The sequence below is a fragment of the Periplaneta americana genome, chromosome 4 (assembly GCF_040183065.1).
Source record: "Periplaneta americana isolate PAMFEO1 chromosome 4, P.americana_PAMFEO1_priV1, whole genome shotgun sequence".
In the NCBI taxonomy this organism is placed as follows: domain Eukaryota; kingdom Metazoa; phylum Arthropoda; class Insecta; order Blattodea; family Blattidae; genus Periplaneta; species Periplaneta americana.
Genome location: NC_091120.1, coordinates 17,165,361 through 17,186,904, shown reverse-complemented (window position 1 = coordinate 17,186,904; position 21,544 = coordinate 17,165,361). Strand labels below are relative to the sequence as shown.

The 21,544-nt window shown below is 35.8% G+C and overlaps 1 protein-coding gene across 7 annotated transcripts in view; it reads left to right on the top strand.

Moving 5' to 3' along the window:
- The window catches only part of Pde6 (phosphodiesterase 6), an 840,004-nt gene that overhangs the window by 703,134 nt on the left and 115,326 nt on the right, over positions 1-21,544 (top strand). For 6 of the 7 annotated variants that reach the window (XM_069822899.1, XM_069822895.1, XM_069822898.1 and 3 more), the window contains 2 exons: positions 5,188-5,256; positions 12,194-12,328. In XM_069822899.1, coding sequence (XP_069679000.1) covers positions 5,188-5,256; positions 12,194-12,328 — 204 coding nt within the window. The remainder of the gene's footprint in view (positions 1-5,187; positions 5,257-12,193; positions 12,329-21,544) is intronic. The other variant, XM_069822900.1, reaches the window with a different exon arrangement.

Below are 21,544 nucleotides of genomic sequence, written 5' to 3'. Positions count from 1 at the left end.
TCCGGTGAGCATGCTGGCCAATCCATTCTTCGGATCCCATGTTCTACAAGATACCGCTGCACACTATGAGCACGATGAGGCCGAGCATTATCGTCCTGTAGAGTGAACCCTTCTCCTACAGTCTCTGCAAAACCACTTACTATGGAGGATGTTGTTCTCATACACGGCAGCAGTCATGTTTCTCTCTATTGAAACCAGTGGTGTGCGGCGGCCAAACATGACACCTGCCCAAAACAAGATTGAACCACCAAACTGTTGGTGACGTTCCACGGTCATTGAGGGATGATTTCGTTCCCCTGTTCGTCTCCATACGCGAATAGAGTTGTTGTCAGGGTGTAGGCCCATTCTCACTTCGTCTGAGAATAAAGTTCTGGTCCATTGGCCTCGTGTCCAATTCTCATGTGCTCTAGCCCATCTTGCACGAGCACCCCTGTGATGTGGACGGAGTGCTGGAGTCTTGAGTGGTCTTCGAGCATACAACCCTATGTCATGAAGTCTATTGCGCACAGTTTGGCTACTTACAACAACACAGTGGCTTCGCGCAGGTCATGGCGCAGAGTTGTAGCTGAGGCTATAGGGTTCCTACGTGCAGATAACCTTACATACCGGTCCTGACCTGGTGTTGTTTTGCGTGGACGGCCTTCGCGAGGTCGATCTGCTATTGACTGGGTTTCCTGAAACTTTCTCCACAGTCTGGAGACAATACTCTGATTCACATGAAGGATGTTAGCAACATCAACTTGTCTCATGTTTTGTTCCATCAAAGTGATGATTTTGATGCGGTCTGCCATTGTAAGGGTGTTCCGAGCCATTGTACTGCACTATGAAGCACTATGAAGCAAAATGACACTGACTGAACTTTGCTCGAATTACAGGCTTTTCTTTACTAGCCGTGATTTGGACGTTACCTAGTGATGCAGACTAAAACAAATGAAAGAGTTTGAATTGGTAAACATAACACGTGCCACATAAAACCAAAAGAAACATAAATATAAGGTATTATTGGGTAAACTGGAAATATGCTTAACTTTTTTTGACCAGTGTATAAACACAAACAATGTTTCACTCTTGCTAGCAACCCTTAAAACACTCTTTCTTTGTTTCTCAATATGTGGGGGGGGGGGGAAACAATAACAATACTTTTCTTTGAAAATGTATAATCTTAAGTGAAAATGTATAGTGATGAAACAAATTAAATTATAAATGTATAGACCCCACTACAATAATATAATCAATGAAACAGTCAAGAACTAGCAGTTCACTCATCACAATTCATCTGTTATGTTTCCCCCACTTTCTCTGCGTTATTTTCTTCCTCACCCAGACCCTACGACTTTTAATTCCCTTGATGTTCAAATCTCTGAAAAACAAGGTAATTAAAAGTAATATTTTTTCTCGTGGAAAATCTATTTAAATTCGCACAACAGATTTTGAAGACGCAGTGACGTTATGCAAGTTGTAACTTCCTTCCCAACTGACTTGGATTATACGTTTTATGTTAGCACGGCCACTCTGTAACATTTTGTCCTACGCCTGCTTGTCTAACACAAACGGCAAGCACAATATCCGTTGCCCAAACTCTGTGAAAGAAATTCAAGTAGCTCGAACACTGTCGCAGTCAGGATATTGATTATCCGACCCGTAGGAATCTCTAACCAGTAAGAATCCTCTTCTTACGATGGAACTTCGGTGTAAGTTTCCGTCCGAAATCCTCCTTAAATACGCTATCTGTATCCGAGGATTCGGAAGCTGTGACTTGGTTACGAAACCTGCACTCTGCCTGCCTGGTTTAGACCCCTCTTTCTAGTCCGGTATTAATTTCACCTCCGTAATTTATCATACTTGTTTGATATCAAAAGTCCCTTTCAGACGGAATGCATGGAAGTAGGTAATATATTATGAACTTGATATCATATTTCAATTCCAGTAGAACTTGCAGTATATTCTCAAATAGCGGTAGTAAGTGACGACCTTCAGCGTACCACTCTACGAACAATCCTTTTTTCTATTCACATTTACTTCTACAGGGACATCATTTTAGTTTTACGAACATTTTTAATATTAACCTGTCTATACCTTTAGAGAACCGGAAACACCGCTTGCTCCCCCCTCCAAGACTGGAGTTCGATGATACTGGCGTAAAACACAAATCACTCTACTAGGTATAGGATGGAAGAAAAGTAGTTCATCCATTTACGTAAACTAGGAAATATCGCGATTTTCAGTTTGATAATTTTCATTAGGTTTTTCTTTAATCAAAGCACAGTACTGTATTAAGAATAAGTGTTTTTACTCACGAAATGAGTTATCCATGCGAACGTATTCATTATGCAATGTATATTATACTGTCTACAGCACATTAGCGTACAATATAGAGAAAGAAGTTGAATTGAAAAATAATCATAATATGAATATTTAAACACAATTTTGAAAATGGTGGCCGTTCATTTCGATACAGGCTTCAGTTCTTTTGTGCATATTATCGCACTATAGACTATTGCATCTAATTCCAATTGCCAGTTTCGTCCTTCGTACTAGTAACTCATGTTGAAATAATTCTGTACCTACTCTACGTACTGTGAATTCAATCTTCACTTCTGCCCGACCCGAAAATATAAAATTACTCAGACATGCTATCTACTGTCCGTCCAAGTGGTTATGCCGCAGGATTGTAGAAAGGGAGGAAATCACGTGACAGTTAATTACTTAACCAGGCCCTTTTATTTAAGTTAAATTAAACAGCTGTACAATATTACGTAAACGTCCAATTCCTAACAGAAATTAATGTTTTCAGAAAAGAGCTAAAACAGCCCAGCTTTTACAGAGGGGCGAACAGAAGCAGGTGGGGGAAATCGGGATGCGACGTAGGCAAACGGACAGTACCTGTGCAAAAATATGATTCAATATTGAAAGCCCTTTCGTCACTGGAAAACGCGAACATATTTCTGGAACGTACTATACTCAGTAACTCAGTAGTGCTTACTATCTGCGGTCTTGGTTCTGTGTGGAGTTGGAACTTCATTAGTAGAAGGGGTGGGAGTGAAGTACATTAAAAAACTCAGGTACAATAAAAATTGAAGTAAAAATAAAATGATGTCCCTGTAGTAGATTACAACATAAATTCTTATCTCGTAATGCAAGTCCCGTTTTATAGAAGCCAGTCTAAGTACTCACTTTTAAGCCATATACAGAATGAGTAAAAAGTATGTAACTTTGTAACTTTCTTATTACTAATTTTATGAAGAAACTATTTATACAGAAGTTGTAGGGCAGTGATGTCAAAGCAAGCGCATTTTTCTGACCTTGACGTCGTGCGCGGGTAGCAAGCGCTAAGTATGAAAAGAGGAAAGGTTGTGTATATGAATAAGCAATAAGCAACCTGTTGGATTAAGAAAACAGTGGTGCACAAACTTCAAACGGAACGTACAATTTTATGTCGTTATTTTTATATGGCTTCTTTCTGTTTAATATTATCTGTATTGTCTATAAAACAAAAGTACTAACACTGATTTCTTAATATTGCACTTGTGTTTTAAATCTTAATAACATAATAGAGAGTTAAGAAGGAATATTCACTTAAATTCCATAGTAGCATAATATTATACTGTAGTAAGTGGATGAAACACATCATTCATAAAGGAAGTGATATTCCAAAGAAAGAGTTGAGTATGACATGATAAGTTGGAATTTATATTGATGATATCTTTAACCTTACAAAAATAATCAATAAACTAATCAAAACAATATTACAGTACAAAGCAAAGTTACCTAGGTACTGTATCTGTTTTAAGTGTAACTAATATTACATAACAAAACTCTTATCGCATTATGCCTTTAAGGTGATATTTGTGAGCAACTTCCTATCATCAGAATATTAAATTATTTTCTCGAAATGTGCTGAAGCTATAGAGCTGACATTTTTACAACACAAGGGCACGTATCTTTTGCTTATGATGTAAGAGTAGTTGCTTTGAATAATTTCAAGGAAAAATTTTTCCGGGGCCGGGTATCGATCCCGGGACCCTTCGCTTAGCGCGCGAACGCTCTTCCGACTGAGCTACCCCAGGAACTATACACCGTCACAATTTTTCCTTTGTATCCACACGACTCAAATGAGCTGACTAGACGCCAGAACTCAACTTGAGTGCACACAAATACTTGTGTGAACAATTTTTCTTTGAAATATTCAAACCTGCTTTACAGTTAGCTACTACTGAAAGCCAGATTTGTATAGTAGTTGCTTTGTTAATTCATTTCCTTACAGACAATTTCCATGCTAATATTTTCAAAATTTTCAATACACTACCTTCAGTAATACGTATATACGGTATAATAGATTTACGAAAACATTCTGTAAGGCTACTAAATTAATAAGCCTGTACCTGAAAATTTCACTTTTCTATATGAAAAGTTGAGAAAATATTTCTTTTGAATAAAAATTCAAACTTGTGAAAAATGAGCATTAAAATTAAAACTTACATTCTTATAATGCACTTATACTTCTCAGGCAAATCTAAAAATTAACATGGATACAGTATTAATAAGTTCTCTTCCCTTTATCTATTGAATCAGTGCTGGCCATCCCTGAATATAGCTCGACCAAGCGGCATATACCACCTCTTTCGTCTGTCTCTTTCCTTTCCGCTGTAAAGCGCTCAGGCTCTCCTGGACTCTAAAGCGCGCGCTTGATCCTGTGAGCATCAATTGACATGCCTCTTGTAGGGTATCAAAGATTTAATATTTTTAACATGTTTTCAAGTACCATACTTTTCATTTATAAAAAGTCTGTTTTTTTTAAATGGCACCATGTATAAACCGTAGAAATACTTCTATAATGACTCTCCTCATTTACATGTTCGTCCATCAATAACTTCCCAACCGTTAGATTTCGGACATAGGTATATCAGGTTAGGTCGATGTAATTAACACGAGCCACATTATCCTGAAGTATTTTACATTCCTCCTGAGACACCCTGTATATAACGGTTCACTTTGTATACGCTAGGTTCGGAATCAATGCAACTAGAAAACTAGAAAAATGCTTGATTATTGCAAAAGAAACATATAAACCACTCCACAACTTTACCTTCTTTCTGTACCTGCGTTGCAATTACCGGATTGGTTTTCGCTTTATCAGGGCTGTACAAAAGGCCATATATGACAAAATTTGTATCTCTTGTCCCTCAGATTTACTCCGCCAAAGACATACAACAAGCAGTGGATTCCTCACCTGGCAACAGCGATCTTACAGTGAAAGTATGTACAATATGATTTTATTTTCTATACTTAAGTTGATACTTTTCTTCTTCTCAGACGTAGAAATGACTTTACCTAAGAAGCGTTGTATGCAGAATACGTGTTGTCCATGAAGTGTGTATAATTCAACAGCAGTCCACTCCTACTAGGCGTCAATCACAGGGCCACCTAATCACGCCCACAAACTTGTGACGTCACGCCTGACTGCGTGTAAACAATCTGTATAGTTTACCATTCGTGCGTATCTTGAATGCAGTTAAATCAAAATGACAGTAATGGAGTGATCTAGAATCAATATAGTCGATGACAACATACGTCACGCAACATGGCGAAAGGGGTGTCCAAAATGTTGAGGGAACTCGATTGTTAAAAAAATAATTATCAAGATTTTATAATTTAATTGCAACTAGCAAGGAAGGCTGTGAAGGACAAACGCACTATTTCAATGCAATCAATACCGGATTGTATGATGTGAAGGAGAGATACGAAAACAATAAATTTTAGAGGTGGACGACGGTAAGTCATTGTTTAAAAAATATATATATATATTTTTTTTTTTTAATGTGCTGTGGTTAAATTTCATCATGTGAAGGGGAGATACGAAAGCAATAAATTTTAGAGGTAGACGACGGTAAGGCATTGCTTAAAATATATGAGGTGTATAGTTCCAAAAGTCGACATCTGCCATTTTTATGAAAAATGAGTTACGATCACTTCTTATATCTTTGGGTTGAAATACATTGGAAAAACACTTTTTCATCCTCAAAAACTCGATATTTCTAACATAAATCAAGCTTTAAAATATGCAATTTTTTCCAAAACCCGACTTATTTTGTTAAGGTATTGTTCCGAATCTCGACATATGCAGTTTATTCCAAAGTCCGACATTTACACTGCCATTGTGTGAACTATGAAGGCCAGTAACGTTCCAGAAGTCGACATCTTTGCTCAAGACAAAGAAGTGTGTGATTTGTTTATGCCACTGGTGATTTCTTTTGGAATATCATAATTCTCCAGTGCACGGAACTTACTGGGAGGATCGACAATGGAACTTTAGCTGAACTAGAATCTGATTCGTTATATTGATACTTCAGAGCTGTGCAGATTTTTACAACGTGTTGACGTGTTGTGTGAGCTTCTTATAGAAGTAAAATTTTCATAGAATCTCACATACAGATTTCGCCTTCAGAGCCTGGGCGTGGAAGAAAGAGAGTCGGTGATACAAAGAATTAGTCAAAACACAGAAAAGGGATAGGAAGTTAAGTTTTATGCTAACTGTAATGTTTGTCTTTACAGTGATTGTGCGATGCTTGCCTGTATTTGATAATTTTTTGTACTGATTATTGGTCGCTACTCTCTCAGAACTCAAAACTTTACCCATAAACCAATGAAGTTACCTAACTCAGTGTGATATCAACCACTTTTACAAAGTGTTTTACAGCGTCCTAATAAGTTGGTTCAAGATGAATTCATACTGAATACACAATAGCTGATTATCCTAAAACATATTTTGTTAACAGAACAGTGAGACATCAGGGGATGGGAGCAGGTCGTGTTCTGCCAGTTTACCGACAAACTTTCTTAAAAAATCTTGCAAGTGTCAAAGAATTGGGTGGGACTTCTATCTAAGTGGCATTTAAAAATTGGAATTCCGCCAGTAAAAAAATGAAGAGAAGAGGATACATGTAGCAAGAAATGTGAAATAAAGTGATATGCTATGAAAGGCTTCATCGAACAATTAGGTAAAATTAGTCAGCTCCATTTCTTCCATACCAACGGTTAGAACTTTTATGGAATTCAGAAGGAGGCAAAGAAGATGAACATTATAAAATCCGAAGATTACTACAATATTTTCAACAACAATGACACCATAAACGAGTTAAGTATAGACTGTCCAGTTTATTACTGGAAAACGAATATACAAACTGTTTTGAAGCCACCAAATGTCTAGCATTTCAACTAAAATTCTGTAAAAGAATCAAGATAAAGGAATAAAAAAATGGAGTTGTGATAAGGGGTGAACATAACTATAGAAGAATTGTAAATTTGTACAAAGAATTTTGAAAAAGAGGAAAACATGCTCTGGATGGAAAAATCACACTTGCACAAAAACACATGCATAATCTATAAGGGAGAACTAAGTAATGTTAATAAATTACTTAAAGAAATGTTTAAGATAACTGGAGAGACATGGAAACTTTGGAATATTGCAAGAATATTACAGACCGTATTTATAACGAGGATGAGGATGAAGAAGATTGACTATCTGTGAACCACAGGGAGAAGAAAATTTCATGGTTTAAAATGTACACTTAAGAAAGATTAAATATAAAATTCTGATGATATACCTAAATAAATGACAATTCTTTATTATATGCCATGGATAAAATTAATAGCTTTTTAGTATAAAATGTGGATGATTTACGGGAAATAATGTTATTAGAATTTCCAAAATCCGACATAAATTTTATTGTTAGTTTCAAAATCCGACATATATTTTATTGTTAGTTCCAAAATGCGACATATGCAATAGTTAGTTCCAAAACACGACATGTCCAAATTTAATAATCTAATGACTCTTACAAAAATACATACTTTTAGTTCAAACATGTAATTTTATCCTCAGCTTTACTATTAAAGACTATTATAAAAATTTCCTGCACATCTCAACACTGGAAATACTGCAGATAGTTTTTTGGCTTTTTCTCTAAACCACTTAGAAAGCAAATGTCGGGTTTTGGAACTATACACCTCATATATATATATATATATATATATATATATATATATATATATATTTTTAAATGTGCTGTGGTTAAATTTCATCATGTGAAGGGGAGATACGAAAGCAATAAATTTTAGAGGTAGACGACGGCAAGTCATTGCTTAAAAAAAAATATATATATTTTTTTTAATGTGCTGTGGTTAAATTTCATCATGACGATATGAACCCTTTAATTTCACGACATAACTAGAAACACAAGTTCTGCCTAATATAGGCCTAATAATAATAATAATAATAATAATAATAATAATAATAATAATAATAATAATATTAATAATAATAATGGCTTTATGTAACCTGGCAGAGTTAAGGCCGTAAGGCCTTCTCTTACACTCAACCAGGATTAAAACTTGCTTACACAGTTGAACATAAAACTGGATCAGAATTAAGTAATTACATACTGATACAATTTAGGTACATAATGAGATCAAAAGAGGTAGTTACATAAAATTTACCTCATAAAATAAAAATAAACATAGTGGAATACATATTAATGTTGTTAGAATCAAATACGAATCACATAAAAACAGAAGCCGATAATTCAATAAAAAAAATGTACACAATAAAAATAAAAATAAACACGTTAGTATACATATTAGTATTAGATTACAATTAAGTAGGATTTACATAATTAAAGCAGAAACCGATAATTAAATAAAATGTACACAAAAATAGATTAATAATAAAAAAACAACACAGTGGGATACATATTGGCGTTAAGTGATAAATAAACACGATTTACATAATAAAAATAAGAAACAAAAAAAAAATAAAAATAAATACATACAGTGGAACACATTCCATTAAATATTTGCAACGCGTTAGGTCTGGCAACTCATCATAAGATATTTTTCTAATTTACATTTAAAGGAAATTATAGTTCGGCAGCCCTTGACTTCAGGCGGCAGAGAATTCCAGTGACGAGAAGTAGCAACAGTGAAAGATGAAGAATAAAGAGATGATGTGTGCAGTGGTATTTCTAGCGTGTTATCATATTGTGACCGAGTATTTAAGTTATGATACCGAGAAAGACTGTGGAATCGGACAGATAAGTAGGAGGGAGTAGAGGTGTGCAAAATTCGGTATAAGAGAGAGAGGAGGAATTTAAGCTATCTTGTAAGTCTGTTGTGATGGACAATGCGAGCTATCATAGAATGCAGATAAATAAAATGCCTTCATCGACGACTGTATGGGACTCGCAGTAAGGATCGGGATGCGATATATAGGTCTAGGTTACTAGTGAAAGCTGGTATAGCTGACTACTTTCTTGTGACGTTGTCTGCTCTCTCTTCGGTCACGTGAGTTATATCAGATATCGAAGGTTTTTTCTATCTTGTCGACCTATATTTCGTGAAATCAATTATTATTATTATTATTATTATTATTATTATAACAATAATTTATTTATTTATTTGTTTGTTTGTTTGTTTGTTTAATATAACCCCACAAAAAGTAATCCAACGGCGTCAAATCACATGATCTCGGGTGCGAGTTAACATATCATCACCACGTGAAATCTCTGTACTTCTCCCTCAAAAGGTCGACCGTTTCGTAAGCAGTAGGACATGTGGCGCCATCCTGCTGAAAAACAGACGTTTCTGAGATCCATACCTTAGAACTGAGGCAAAAAATAATATCATATCATATCCCAGGATCTTACACACACCATACACTTCACGTAATTCACGGAATGCGAACGGGCCACTTTTTTTTATAATAAATTTTAATGATATTTACTCGTTGTGAAATGACGTAACGTTCCATGATTATTTTTCAACAACAACTGAAACCATGGAAAAAATATGACTTCTATATAGATTCATAAACATGGCAGCTGTTATATGTTAAACGTAGGACACTATTATTGGAAGACTCTTTACTACAAATTTCTAAACGTTCAGTGCTTCAAATTTCCTCAATACTGAGATGTAATATTTGGTAATTGCTATGCAGTTGTTACTGATGGTGCATTTTTTCTGTTATCTTTTATGTCATGCCCTTCTAGATATCTATAGCATATAGGTAGTTGTTTTGCACTATACATGTTCTATGGTTTATGTGTCTTAACGTATTTTTATATCTATAGGTTATAGACATAATGTGGTGGTCTTTTTGTCGTTGCCAAAACGTCCAGAACGGCCTGAAATTCGCTCACCCTCCTTTCATATTGAATATCGACTCCTTTTCTGTCGGCCACCACACCATCTCATTTCAGTACTAGATAATGAAAGCATGGATTTCTATCTCCATGATCCTCAACTTCCTTCATAGCGGTGAATTGGGATATTTTTTTACTTTATCTATAGATATAAAATGTCATTCATTCATTCATTCATTCATTCATTCATTCATTCATTCATTCATTCATTCATTCATTCATTCATTCATTCATTCATTCATTCACAGTTTTCTGCCCAAGGGCAGGTCTTTCACTGCAAACCCAGCATTATCCAATCTTCCCATTTTCCGCCTTCCTCTTAGTCTCCGCATATGATCAATATATCTTAATGTCGTCTATAACCTGTTATCTTTTTCTGCCCCGAAATCTTCCTCCGTTCACCATTTCTTCCAGTGCATCCTTCAGTACGCAGTTTCTTCTCAGCCAGTGACCCAACCAATTCCATTTTCTCTCCAGATCAGTGTCACCATCATTCTTTCTTCACACACTCTTTCCTACACAGCTTCATTTCTTATTCTATCTGTCCATTTCACACGCTCCATTCTTCTCCACATCCACATTTGAAATGCTTCTAGTCGTTTCTCTTCACTTCGTCCTAATGTCCATGCTTCTGCCCCATACAATGCCACACTACTCACAAATTACTTCACTAGTCTTTTCCTTAGATCATTTTCCAGAGATCATCAGATGTTCCTTTTTATATTAAAAGCTTCCATTGCCATTGCTATCCTCCTTTTGACTTCCTGGCAGCAGCTCATATTCCTGCTTATAGCACACCCCAAGTATTTGAAGCTGTCCACTTGCTCTACTGCCTCACTTAGAATCCGCACGTTTACCTTCTTTATTTTTCTTCTTATAACCATGGTCTTTGTCTTGTCTGTATTTATCTTCATCCCATACTGCTCACAGCAGTCATATCCCTTAGTATCGTCTCCTCTTCTGCTAACAACGCCATATCATCAGCAAATCGTATGCACTTCATTCTTCTTCCTCCTACTATCACACCTCCCATGTTTTGAAAACAGTGCTTCACTAAATCCTTTAAGGATATATGTACGTCAACGACAGCAATTATTATCAGAATATACAGGTTCTAAATTTCAAAAAATGTTATAAGGAAATGGACTTACAATTGGACAAAAATTACAAGGTACCACAATAAGACTTATTAGAACTTAAATATCTGACAAAAGTATAAAAAAGATTACTAATAACATTTTTAAGAATTCACTTTTTATTTTAAATTAAATTTTCCAAAATTTGACAATTGTCACACATTATTTCATAACTCCACAACCATCAGAGATAGAATTCTGAAATTTTGTACACTGGTTTAACATGCATTTATGCAGAAGGTAAACTACAATAATGCCCATTTCTTTGAAAATAGAAAAATTAGTCACAACATTATGTAACTTTTAATATATTTTATATAGAACAAATAAAAAAAATATTTGTATTAAAATAAACAATTCTACGTGTCTGAGAGTAGTCTACTTTTCAGAAATAAGTGTTTATTACATGCAGGAAAAATATTAAAGATGTCAGAGAGACCATAGCAATGTTATGGTTACGGTACCAAATGATGTAACTGCAGAAATCTTTTGTTGTTTTTTTTTTCATATTCTGATAAAACTGGTTTGGAAAATATTATTAGTAATCCTTTTGATACTATCATTTAGTTGCTGTAGTATATTCCTCAGTATCATCTCCTCTTCTGCTAACAACGCCATATCATTAGCAAATCTTATACATTTTATTCTTCTTCCTCCTACTATCACACCTCCCATGTTTTGAAAACAGTTCTTACTAAATCCTCTAAGTAGATGTTGAACAGAGTAGGTGATAAAGGTATATTTTTTGTACTCCTCTCCGTATTTCACTTCCTTCTGATATTCGTTCTCCTAGCCTGACTTTGACCAGTTATTTATATAAAATATATTTGACCCATATCTTCTTTCTTGTTGTTGCAGCAAAACATTCACTTCACGACAGTTTTTGAGTTGCGAGCTGCTTCAGAAGAAGCGCTCGTTTTTCGGCCAAACCAAGGAATGCTCGGGAAATCTCGCTTGGCGCAAATCGCCCGCTACGTTGCTGCAACAGGACAGGTAAGAGATGCTTCCATACTAGGCTGACCTGTTTGTTAGTGGTGATAATATGGTTGAAATTTAATAACGTTGCCCTCACGTCACAGATGTGAACTGAGCAACACGTTTGACTAGTGGTTTCGTGTTTGTTATCATGGATAATTATGTGATTTCACTTGAAATGGGATGAAGATATCAAATGCATGTTATAATTAGTCATATATCTGCAGCTCAGCTACCCGCTATTTTTCTACAACTCCGTACTAGGGTAGCATTTTTGATCGTGAATACTGCAAACAAAATATTGGCTTTCTTATATCTACAGGTTTGTAAGCACCAGCTTGTCGGAATGATTCAATTAAGTTTTACTTTACGATTGCTGTTATTTGGCATGGTTTTCCATATAATGTATACATTTATTCACACTGCAATGGGTATATACCCGGTGGCAGTGGTAACTAATTACACTCAATAATGACAATAATAAACATGTTAATTAAAAATACACTTAATAATAATACCAATAATCCTAAATTAAATGAAGCACTATCACTTAAAATAACATTCAAAATAAATCTAATTTGTATCTTAAATCTAAGTTCGAACTAAAACCCACGAGTATATGTTCATATCTGCACAAGTACCTTTCCACATTACACTCATTTCGCTGTCAACTCACTCACTGCACTGGAACTACGACACATTTCACTGATTCTATCCTGATTTCACTAACACTTCAATAACATTTCACTGTTCAAATACTTTGCACTGCCACTATAAACTATAAAGCTTCCCTGACAGGAACACGTTTCACTGACACAACACACTTCACTGACACAACATAATTCTTCACTGATACAACACTTCAATAACAAAATATCATTTACATCCTTTACATACTGTGTATAATTATCGTCTATTAATAAAGTCCTTAAGCCTATTTTTAAATACGTTTTTGGTTGTTGGTGAAGCCTTTAGTAAGTCTGCAGGTAAAGCATTCCAGTCCCTGATAGTACGATTGAGAAAAGAAAACTTTCCAGTGTCCGTCCTCTGTCTTCTTTCCCTCAATTTATATGAGTGGTCGTTCCTTGAAGAGTAATTTGGTAATGGTAAATTTATTTTTAAGGTTACTTACTTACTTATTGATTTTAAGGAACCCAGAGGTTCATTGCCGCCCTCAATAAGCCCGCCATTGGTCCCTATCCTGAGCAAGATTAATCCAGTCTCTACCATCATATCCCACCTCTCTCAAATCCATTTTAATATTATCCTCCCATCTACGTCTCGGCGTCGGCCTGGTTGGCGCAGTTGGTATAGCGCTGGCCTTCTACTGAGTGTTCGTTTCAAAGTGTGTCATGACGTCACTGTTGTGAGTCAGCGATTTGAAGCGAGTTTCAGCTTTTATGTCAGAGAAGTTACCTATTAATCAAGGCGTTCAATCTGAACTTGAGAACGTGTACGGTATAACTTGAACGTCGTAGCAACAGATGGCGGTCTGTACGGTCTGTGTGCTACCATAACCTCTTTCGAACTGTGTTTTGCGCCGGCAAGTCGTACGCAGGGTATTTGTTGTCATCGGTTGCGTACGGCAACATTCCACAATACAAATCAAATACTCTGTGTCCTTGTTGACATTCGAAGTTAATGTCAATAAATACGTAAGTAATCGTCTTAAACCCCTCCCCATATCCCGACAGTAAGAAAAAAACTCACCTCAGTACGTGTTTCCAAACAGTTCACATTCCTGCCACTACCGGCGTCACCGTACATATCAGTAAGTACTCTTCAGAATGAACGCCACAACTTCTCTGACACATATGTAATACACCTCTGCGGAAGTGTAGAAAGATTGAATTCTCTAGGCTCATCGGCTAGCCACATGACGGCATACAGCGAGCCATGATACGCTTTGAACTGAACACCCAGTATGCTCGAGGTTGCGGGTTCGATCCCGGGCCAGGTCGATGGCATGCGATAGGCTCATGTCAGTAGATTTAGTGGCATGTAAAAGAACTCCTGCGGGACAAAACTCCAGCACACCGGCGACGCTGATATAACGCAGTTCCGAACGTCGTTAAATAAAACATAACATTTAACATTCGACGCTAAATAACCAAGTAGTTGATACAGCGTCGTTAAATAACCAACTAAAAGAAAGTGGAAAACGCTACCGTCGAAAAAATTCAATTAGGCCCAAAACTCTGGTGACTTAGACATGCCTCAATGCCAAAATACTTTTCGCTCATACGTGAGATTTGCCTGTGGGTGATAGTCGATAGCACTATCGATACTATCGATTGTTGCGACTTCAACTATCGATAGTCAAGTTGTTTACAATACTACCTATAGTTCAGTAATGTATTATGATAAATGATTGAAATAATTTTAGTTTTGTCTTTGTATAATATGTAGAAGTTCGATTCGAATAAATGTAACACTGTAAAATTCCTTTGTTGAACGAAAAAAAAAAAACGCTCAAAATATGTCGAGTTGCATTTATGTAGAGTTATTGCGTGCTGAGTTCTTTTGTCATTTATAAGTAGTGTTTTCATATTACTTACTTACAAATGGCTTTTAAGAAACACGCAGGTTCATTGCCGCCCTCGCATAAGCCCGCCATTGGTCCCTATCCTGTGCAAGATTAATCCAGTTTCTGTCATCATATCCTACCTCCCTCAAATTCATTTTAATATTATCCTCCCATCTACGTCTCGGCGTCCCCAAAAGATCTTTTTCCCTCCGGTGTCCCATCTAACACTCTATATGCATTTCTGGATTCGCCAATACGTACTACATGCCCTGCCCATCTCAAACGTCTCTATTTAATGTTCCTAATTATGTCAGGTGAAGAATACAATGCGTGCAGTTCTGTTTTGTGTAACTTTCTCCATTCTCCTGTAACTTTATCCCTCTTGGCCCCAAATATTTTCCTAAGCACCTTATTCTCAAACACTCTTAACTTCTTCTCGTCTCTCAAAGTGGGAATCCATGTTTCACAACAATACAGAACAACCGATATTATTACAGATTTATAAATTCTGACTTTAAGTTTTTTTTTTGAACCAGAATGAATCAAAAAAGCTTCTCAACCGAATAATAGTAAGCATTTCCCATATTTATTCTGCGTTTAATTTTTTACTGTTGCTCTAAGTTATTTGAATATTTGAAGGTATCAATTTCTAACTTTCTAACGTCATCCACGTAAGCAAACAGCTGATTTAACTCGTTCAATTCCAAACCCTTCTTGTTTTCATAGACTTTCCTAATGACATATTCTATAGCAAAGTAAAAAGTAAAGGTGATAGTGCAATTTCTTGCTTTAGTCCACAGTGAATTGGAAAATGCGTCAGAGAGGTACTGGGCTATGTACATGGACTCTGCTGTATGTTTTATTGATGCACATTTTAATTAATCGAACTAGTTTCTTGGGAATACCGAACTCAATAAGAATACATTTACATTAATGCGTGATAATAGCTTTTCAAATGAGTATTAACACAAAAACGTTTAATGCAACGTTTCTCGTTTTTGCTTCCTTTTCGAGATATAAATTGTTTTATATGAAACATTTCATAGCGTGTTTTGGAAAAGTAATTAATTGAATTTCCAATATGCTCAGTGATAAATGATAGAAAGAATTTTAGTTTTATCTTTGTATAATCTGTAGAGGTTTGACCGGAATAAATGTAACATTGTAAAATTCCTCTGCTGAACGAAAAAGAAAAAAAAAAACGCTCGAGATGTAGAGTTATTGCGAGTTGAGTTCTTTTGTCATTTATAAATACTGTTTTCATATTTTGTAGTATCGGACATCGGGTAATATCGGACAGTGAGTTTCTTTCATCTACCACACGATGATAGTACCTGATTGACATGGTTACATTTCTGTGATGTCGCATAGAGAAACGTAACCATGTCATTCAGGTACTACCATATGGTGGTAGATGAAAGAAACGCACTGTCCGATACTACCCGACTCTCCCCTAAGTACCGCTTATAAAGAAATATTCTAGAGAAAAAGGAATTCGGGTAAAAAAAATGTAATCTATAGGTCAGAGTTGAGCTGCTCCCAAGAAGTCAGAAGGAGAATAGCAATGGCTGAGGAAGCTTTCAATAGAAAAAGGAGCATCTTCTGCGGATCTCTGGAGAAAGAACTAAGGAAGAGACTAATGAAGTGCTTTGTATGGAGTGTGGCATTGTATGGGGCAGAAACATGGGCATTACGACGAAGTGAAAAAAAGCGACTAGAAGCATTTGAAATGTGATTATGGAGAAGAATGGAGCGTGTGAAGTGGACACACAGAATAAGAAACGAAGCTGTGTTGGAAAGAGTGGATGATGAAATAATGACGCTAAAATTGATCAGAGAGACAAAAAGGAATTGGTTGGGTCACTGGTTGAGAAGAAACTGGCTTCTGAAGGATGCATTGGAAGGAATGGTGAACGGGAGAAGAGTTCGGGGCAGAAGAAGATATCAGATGATAGACGACATTAAGATATATGGATCATATGAGGAGATGAAGAGGAAGGCATAAAATAGGAAAGAATGAATAATGCTGGATTTGCAGTGAAAGACCTGCCCTTGGGCAGAACACTATGAATGAATGAATAAATGAATGAATGTCAGAGTTATGAATATAAACTGAAAATTTTCATTAAAGTTAAATTATATTATGTACGCTATTTCTGAGTTATAAATAGTCAAAATCTATACTAATAATAAATCTGTAGCCGAAATTTTTCTGGTAATTTTTGATTTTCCAAAAAATAATTGGTCCTAACATATATAATTAACCGCCATGAAACCGAAAATCGCTTTTTTGACATTTTTGTTTGTATGTCTGTCTGTCTGTCTGTCTGTCTGTCTGTCTGGATGTTTGTTATCTTTTCACGCGATAATGGCTGAACCGATTTGTATGAAAATTGGAATATAAATTAAGTTCGTTGTAACTTATAATTTAGGCTGTATGACATTCAAAATATTTTATTTAAAAGGGGGTTATAAGGGGGCTTGAATTAAATAAATCGAAATATCTCCCTTATTATTAATTTTCATGAAAAACATTACATAACAAAAGTTTCTTTAAAAATAATTTCCGATAAGTTTTATTCCATGCAAAATTTTGATAGGACTGATATTTAATGAGATAAATCAGTTTCAAAATTAAAATAATAACGCCATCTAAGGCGGTGTAAAGAAATAAAAAACAAATGACTTCGTCTATAAGGGGCCTGGGACAATAACAATCGAAAGCTATGAAACATACGGAAGCTTACAGAGAATATTTCTGTGTTTGTATGAAGTAATATTGGACGCTAAATTAACCGATTTGTATAGTGTAGTTTCTCTAGATGGACATAATGCTATAATGTTATTACAGTAACTTCTGAGTGAATCGAGGACATGTAAGATTAAAATAGCTTCTTATGGACAGAAAACTTGATAGGCATTCGTTTCCTGTATTTCCTAAAATAATATTTATGACCAAATGAGTGGTCTCTAGATCAAAATGATCGCATTTTAATTTTTTTAATACAATTTAAATTAAGTAATATAATAAGCGATTTATCCTTGTATCAAACACGAATGTTCCTTGGATAAAATGTCCTATTTTAATTATGTAATTACTTTATATTTATTTCTAAGGGGTGCAGCGGAGCGCAAGGGTACGGCTAGTACAGTAATAATTGTTCTCCTTGAATTACCGTACGTATAAACCAGTTGCTGCTTTATTTAAGATTGGACGATAATGTGCCTGCAATATATTTGTCACAGAACGAAAAAAGAAGGCGCAACTTTGCTATAAAATAACGCAAGAATCATGCTGTGGTAATAAAAATAATGATATGATTCAATTGTCTCTACTTTGTAAGTGCATACTGGGCTCTGAGGTTTATTGTCGCAGAATTTCTCCGTTCCGATCGATGGTTGCATGGAAACTGAAAACAGAAGAGCAGCGGTCATGACAGGAGCAAGTTATATATTGAAGACTATGCGGCGCGCCTTTATAGAGGTCGTGGGATTCTATTCAGCTTTCGTCTGTTTGTTTTTATGGAATTAAAAGTCCTCAAGAGTGGTAAAACTTGAAGCATCTTTGGGGAAGCAGAGTATGTGTTTCTTTATGAAAAATACTGTTGAGTTAAAGATAGAATAAAATTACAAGAATAAATAGAAAAGAGATAGAGGTGTACACTTCAAAAATATTCTTCTTCTTCTCATATTAGGCTATACAAAGTAAATAGTTATTTTGACGCCGCAGTACATCTTTTTGGAACTTTTATATGGATACACAATTTTCAAAGCCTTGGTAAAACATTCCTAAGAGAATACTACTAAACTTAAGATAATTTTAAGAAATGTAAAGAGGACAATGATTGTTTGAAAGGATTAATATACTTATTATACAGAGTGTTTCAGAAATACTTTGGCAAACCTTGGAGGCATGTTCCTCACAATGAAACAAGAAAAAAAGTTCATATCAACATATGTCCGAAAATCCTTAGTTTTTTATTTATTAATGAAAGAACATAATGAAACATCTGTTAGATATTATCAGCTTGGCAGCAAGTGTTGCAAATTTAATCAATTCAGAAACTCGTAACATATATTCAAAATATATTCTCCCCTTGCTTCCACTTTCATTTTATGCCCAAAATATATAAAAATGACCTATTACAGTCGAGCCGTTCTTATTTCCGGCGTGGCCACGCCTTCTCGACTTTTGGCGCGAAGAAGGTAGGCAATAGCGGTGTTGCTAAATCTCTGTCAAGCCAATAGTGAACGAACGCAGTTCTAATAGCTGGTTGTCGAACAATCAGTCGGTATTGTTGTTAGTGCTGTGTAATCGCTGAGTTTTCAGCATCACAATGCCGCGGAGGAGTCGGAAGACCATCAATTCGCAAAGCAGAGAAATGATTCTTAGCATTAGAGATTATTTCGAAAATGAACGTAAAATAAGAGTAGTATATTGCCTTTAATGCAAGTGGTGCAAAGAACAGCTGATGCGTGTGATGTGAACAAGTTCACGGTTTCTCAAATAACGACAGAGAAGTACGGACAATCCGGCAAAGAAGAAAATAAACTGAGAACTATGGCGGCGGCAGGTACTAACAATGATTGTAGCGATCTAGGCGTAGCACCTCTAAATTGAACAATACCGTTAGGCAAGGTTCTTCGTGTAATTTTTTTTTATGTAGCAATGACTTATCATGACAAAATTTTTAATACTAACATATTTTACTTAATTTTCAGGTTGTGTGGTTTTAGTTATTCATTCACATAAAAAATGTTTATTTATTATATTTTACAGCTTTCTCCCATTTTAGTAATTTCTAATATTGTTTCTGTATTTACGAAAATCGTTACTTCAAATGGTCGGAAAAACCAATTATAGCACAACATGGTAAGTCTTCTGTGTCCTGGGATGCTAGGATCAACAATAACAATAATATATAATATTATGTATTCATATATTACTAATTATTTATCCTAGGAAATAATTTTTCGTTCGATGTTTAAGATTAGACATGTGCTAAAGCTTCGTTAAGAGTACAAGGGTAGACTTGACAACGCAGTAACATCCAGCGTGAGCGGGAAGCGGTATGTTGTCTGCATAACCTTGACGACAACCACTGCCAGTGAAGCAGCGTGTCAGCTGACCAGAAGCTGTCGTGTGATTTGCTGCCGGAAATAAGAACGGCTCGACTGTAGTTAAAAATCGTCAAAAAATGCAAAAAAAAAATGCTATATAAGAAATTACTTTTTTACGTTGATATTAATATAGAAAGGATTTCTGTATTACTAGGTGTTATGTCCCAAGGCTAAAGAACGCCCTGTAGCATAATTTCCTGTGGAGTATTAAATTTGAAACAGGAACAGTGTCAGCGGAATACACGGTCTTGAGATGCTTAGCCAGCGTTAGTGTCTTGTCGGGCGTGTGGTAAATCACTGCCTACAATGAAAGTATTCTTACGCCTCAGATCATTGCTGGACTAAATTCCATTGGTCCAGTAGGACAAAGCATGCATTTTAATTGGTTAAAATTATATCACGCATTGTTCGAACTCTTTTCTTGAGCGTAATCTCATTATAGCGACTTATCACTATAATGCATTGAATCCAATTAAATGTAAGAGATGTTTGATTAAGACGATATTTGTAAGCACGTGAAATCAAAAGTGTTTTTAAGCCCATCTCACCTGGTGGATGGCGTAGTCCGTACCCCGGGCGGGAAATGGATAACGAAACATAAAAAGTATTGGTGAGGAGACGCGGCAGTTAGTGGAGATTGACGGAGAACGTACGTCGAATCTATTTTTTTTGCACAGAAGAAATGGTAGCGGTGATGGCGTCGGTAGAGGAGAATGATATACCCTGTAAGTAAGTTTGTACATTAACGGTCTTACTAATAAACCGTGTATAATTTTTATACGAGACTTATGCAGAGTTGAGACAGAAAACGTTACTAATAAACCATGTATAAGCAATGGATGTATAAACAGTCTGTAACTACAAAATGGGAATTGCTTTGCAGTAGTTCAAAGAGTTTGTAATATATAACTAGAGACACCAACGGCGCTAGTTTCGCGTACAAAATTGAACCGCTGTTCGGCCGCCATTAAAGGGAGTTGATGCTTCGCCGGGAGTGCAAGCAGTTCATGCTTATTGAGGAGTATGAATAAATATAAGTACACTTGAAGGGAAATAATAAGAAAATGGTGAAATATTGCGCCGCAGATATTTGTTCGAACATAGCTACTATTGTAGGATGCCCAGGAAAGCATGCATATGGAAGAATGTTCCAAATGCAGTTCCTTCTTTTAATGTGTTTACAGAATGTCGGAATATTTCTTGGCTAAAGTTTTTTCCAGAAACACTGGACCACAGACGGTATTATTTTTGTTAAAATTGGGAATGTAAAACACAAAATTGTAAAAGCTTCTGATCTGCCGTAGTTAATATGCAAGCACTAGGTCATAACATCATACACTACCACATTTTCTTAGTCCGTAATTCAATTTTTAGTGGTAGGATTGCAATATTCACTATTACTGTTATCATATAAATATTATTATTAATCTCTTTCATTATTGCATTACTATTAGTTTATATTAATTTAGTTTCTGTAAGTTGTCAGTATTGACTGCATCGAGGTGAATGACTCGCTGTCTGCAGCCCCTCACACAAACGACTTTCACTTTTCTGAATTCCCTTCCACAGCCTCACCCCCACCCACC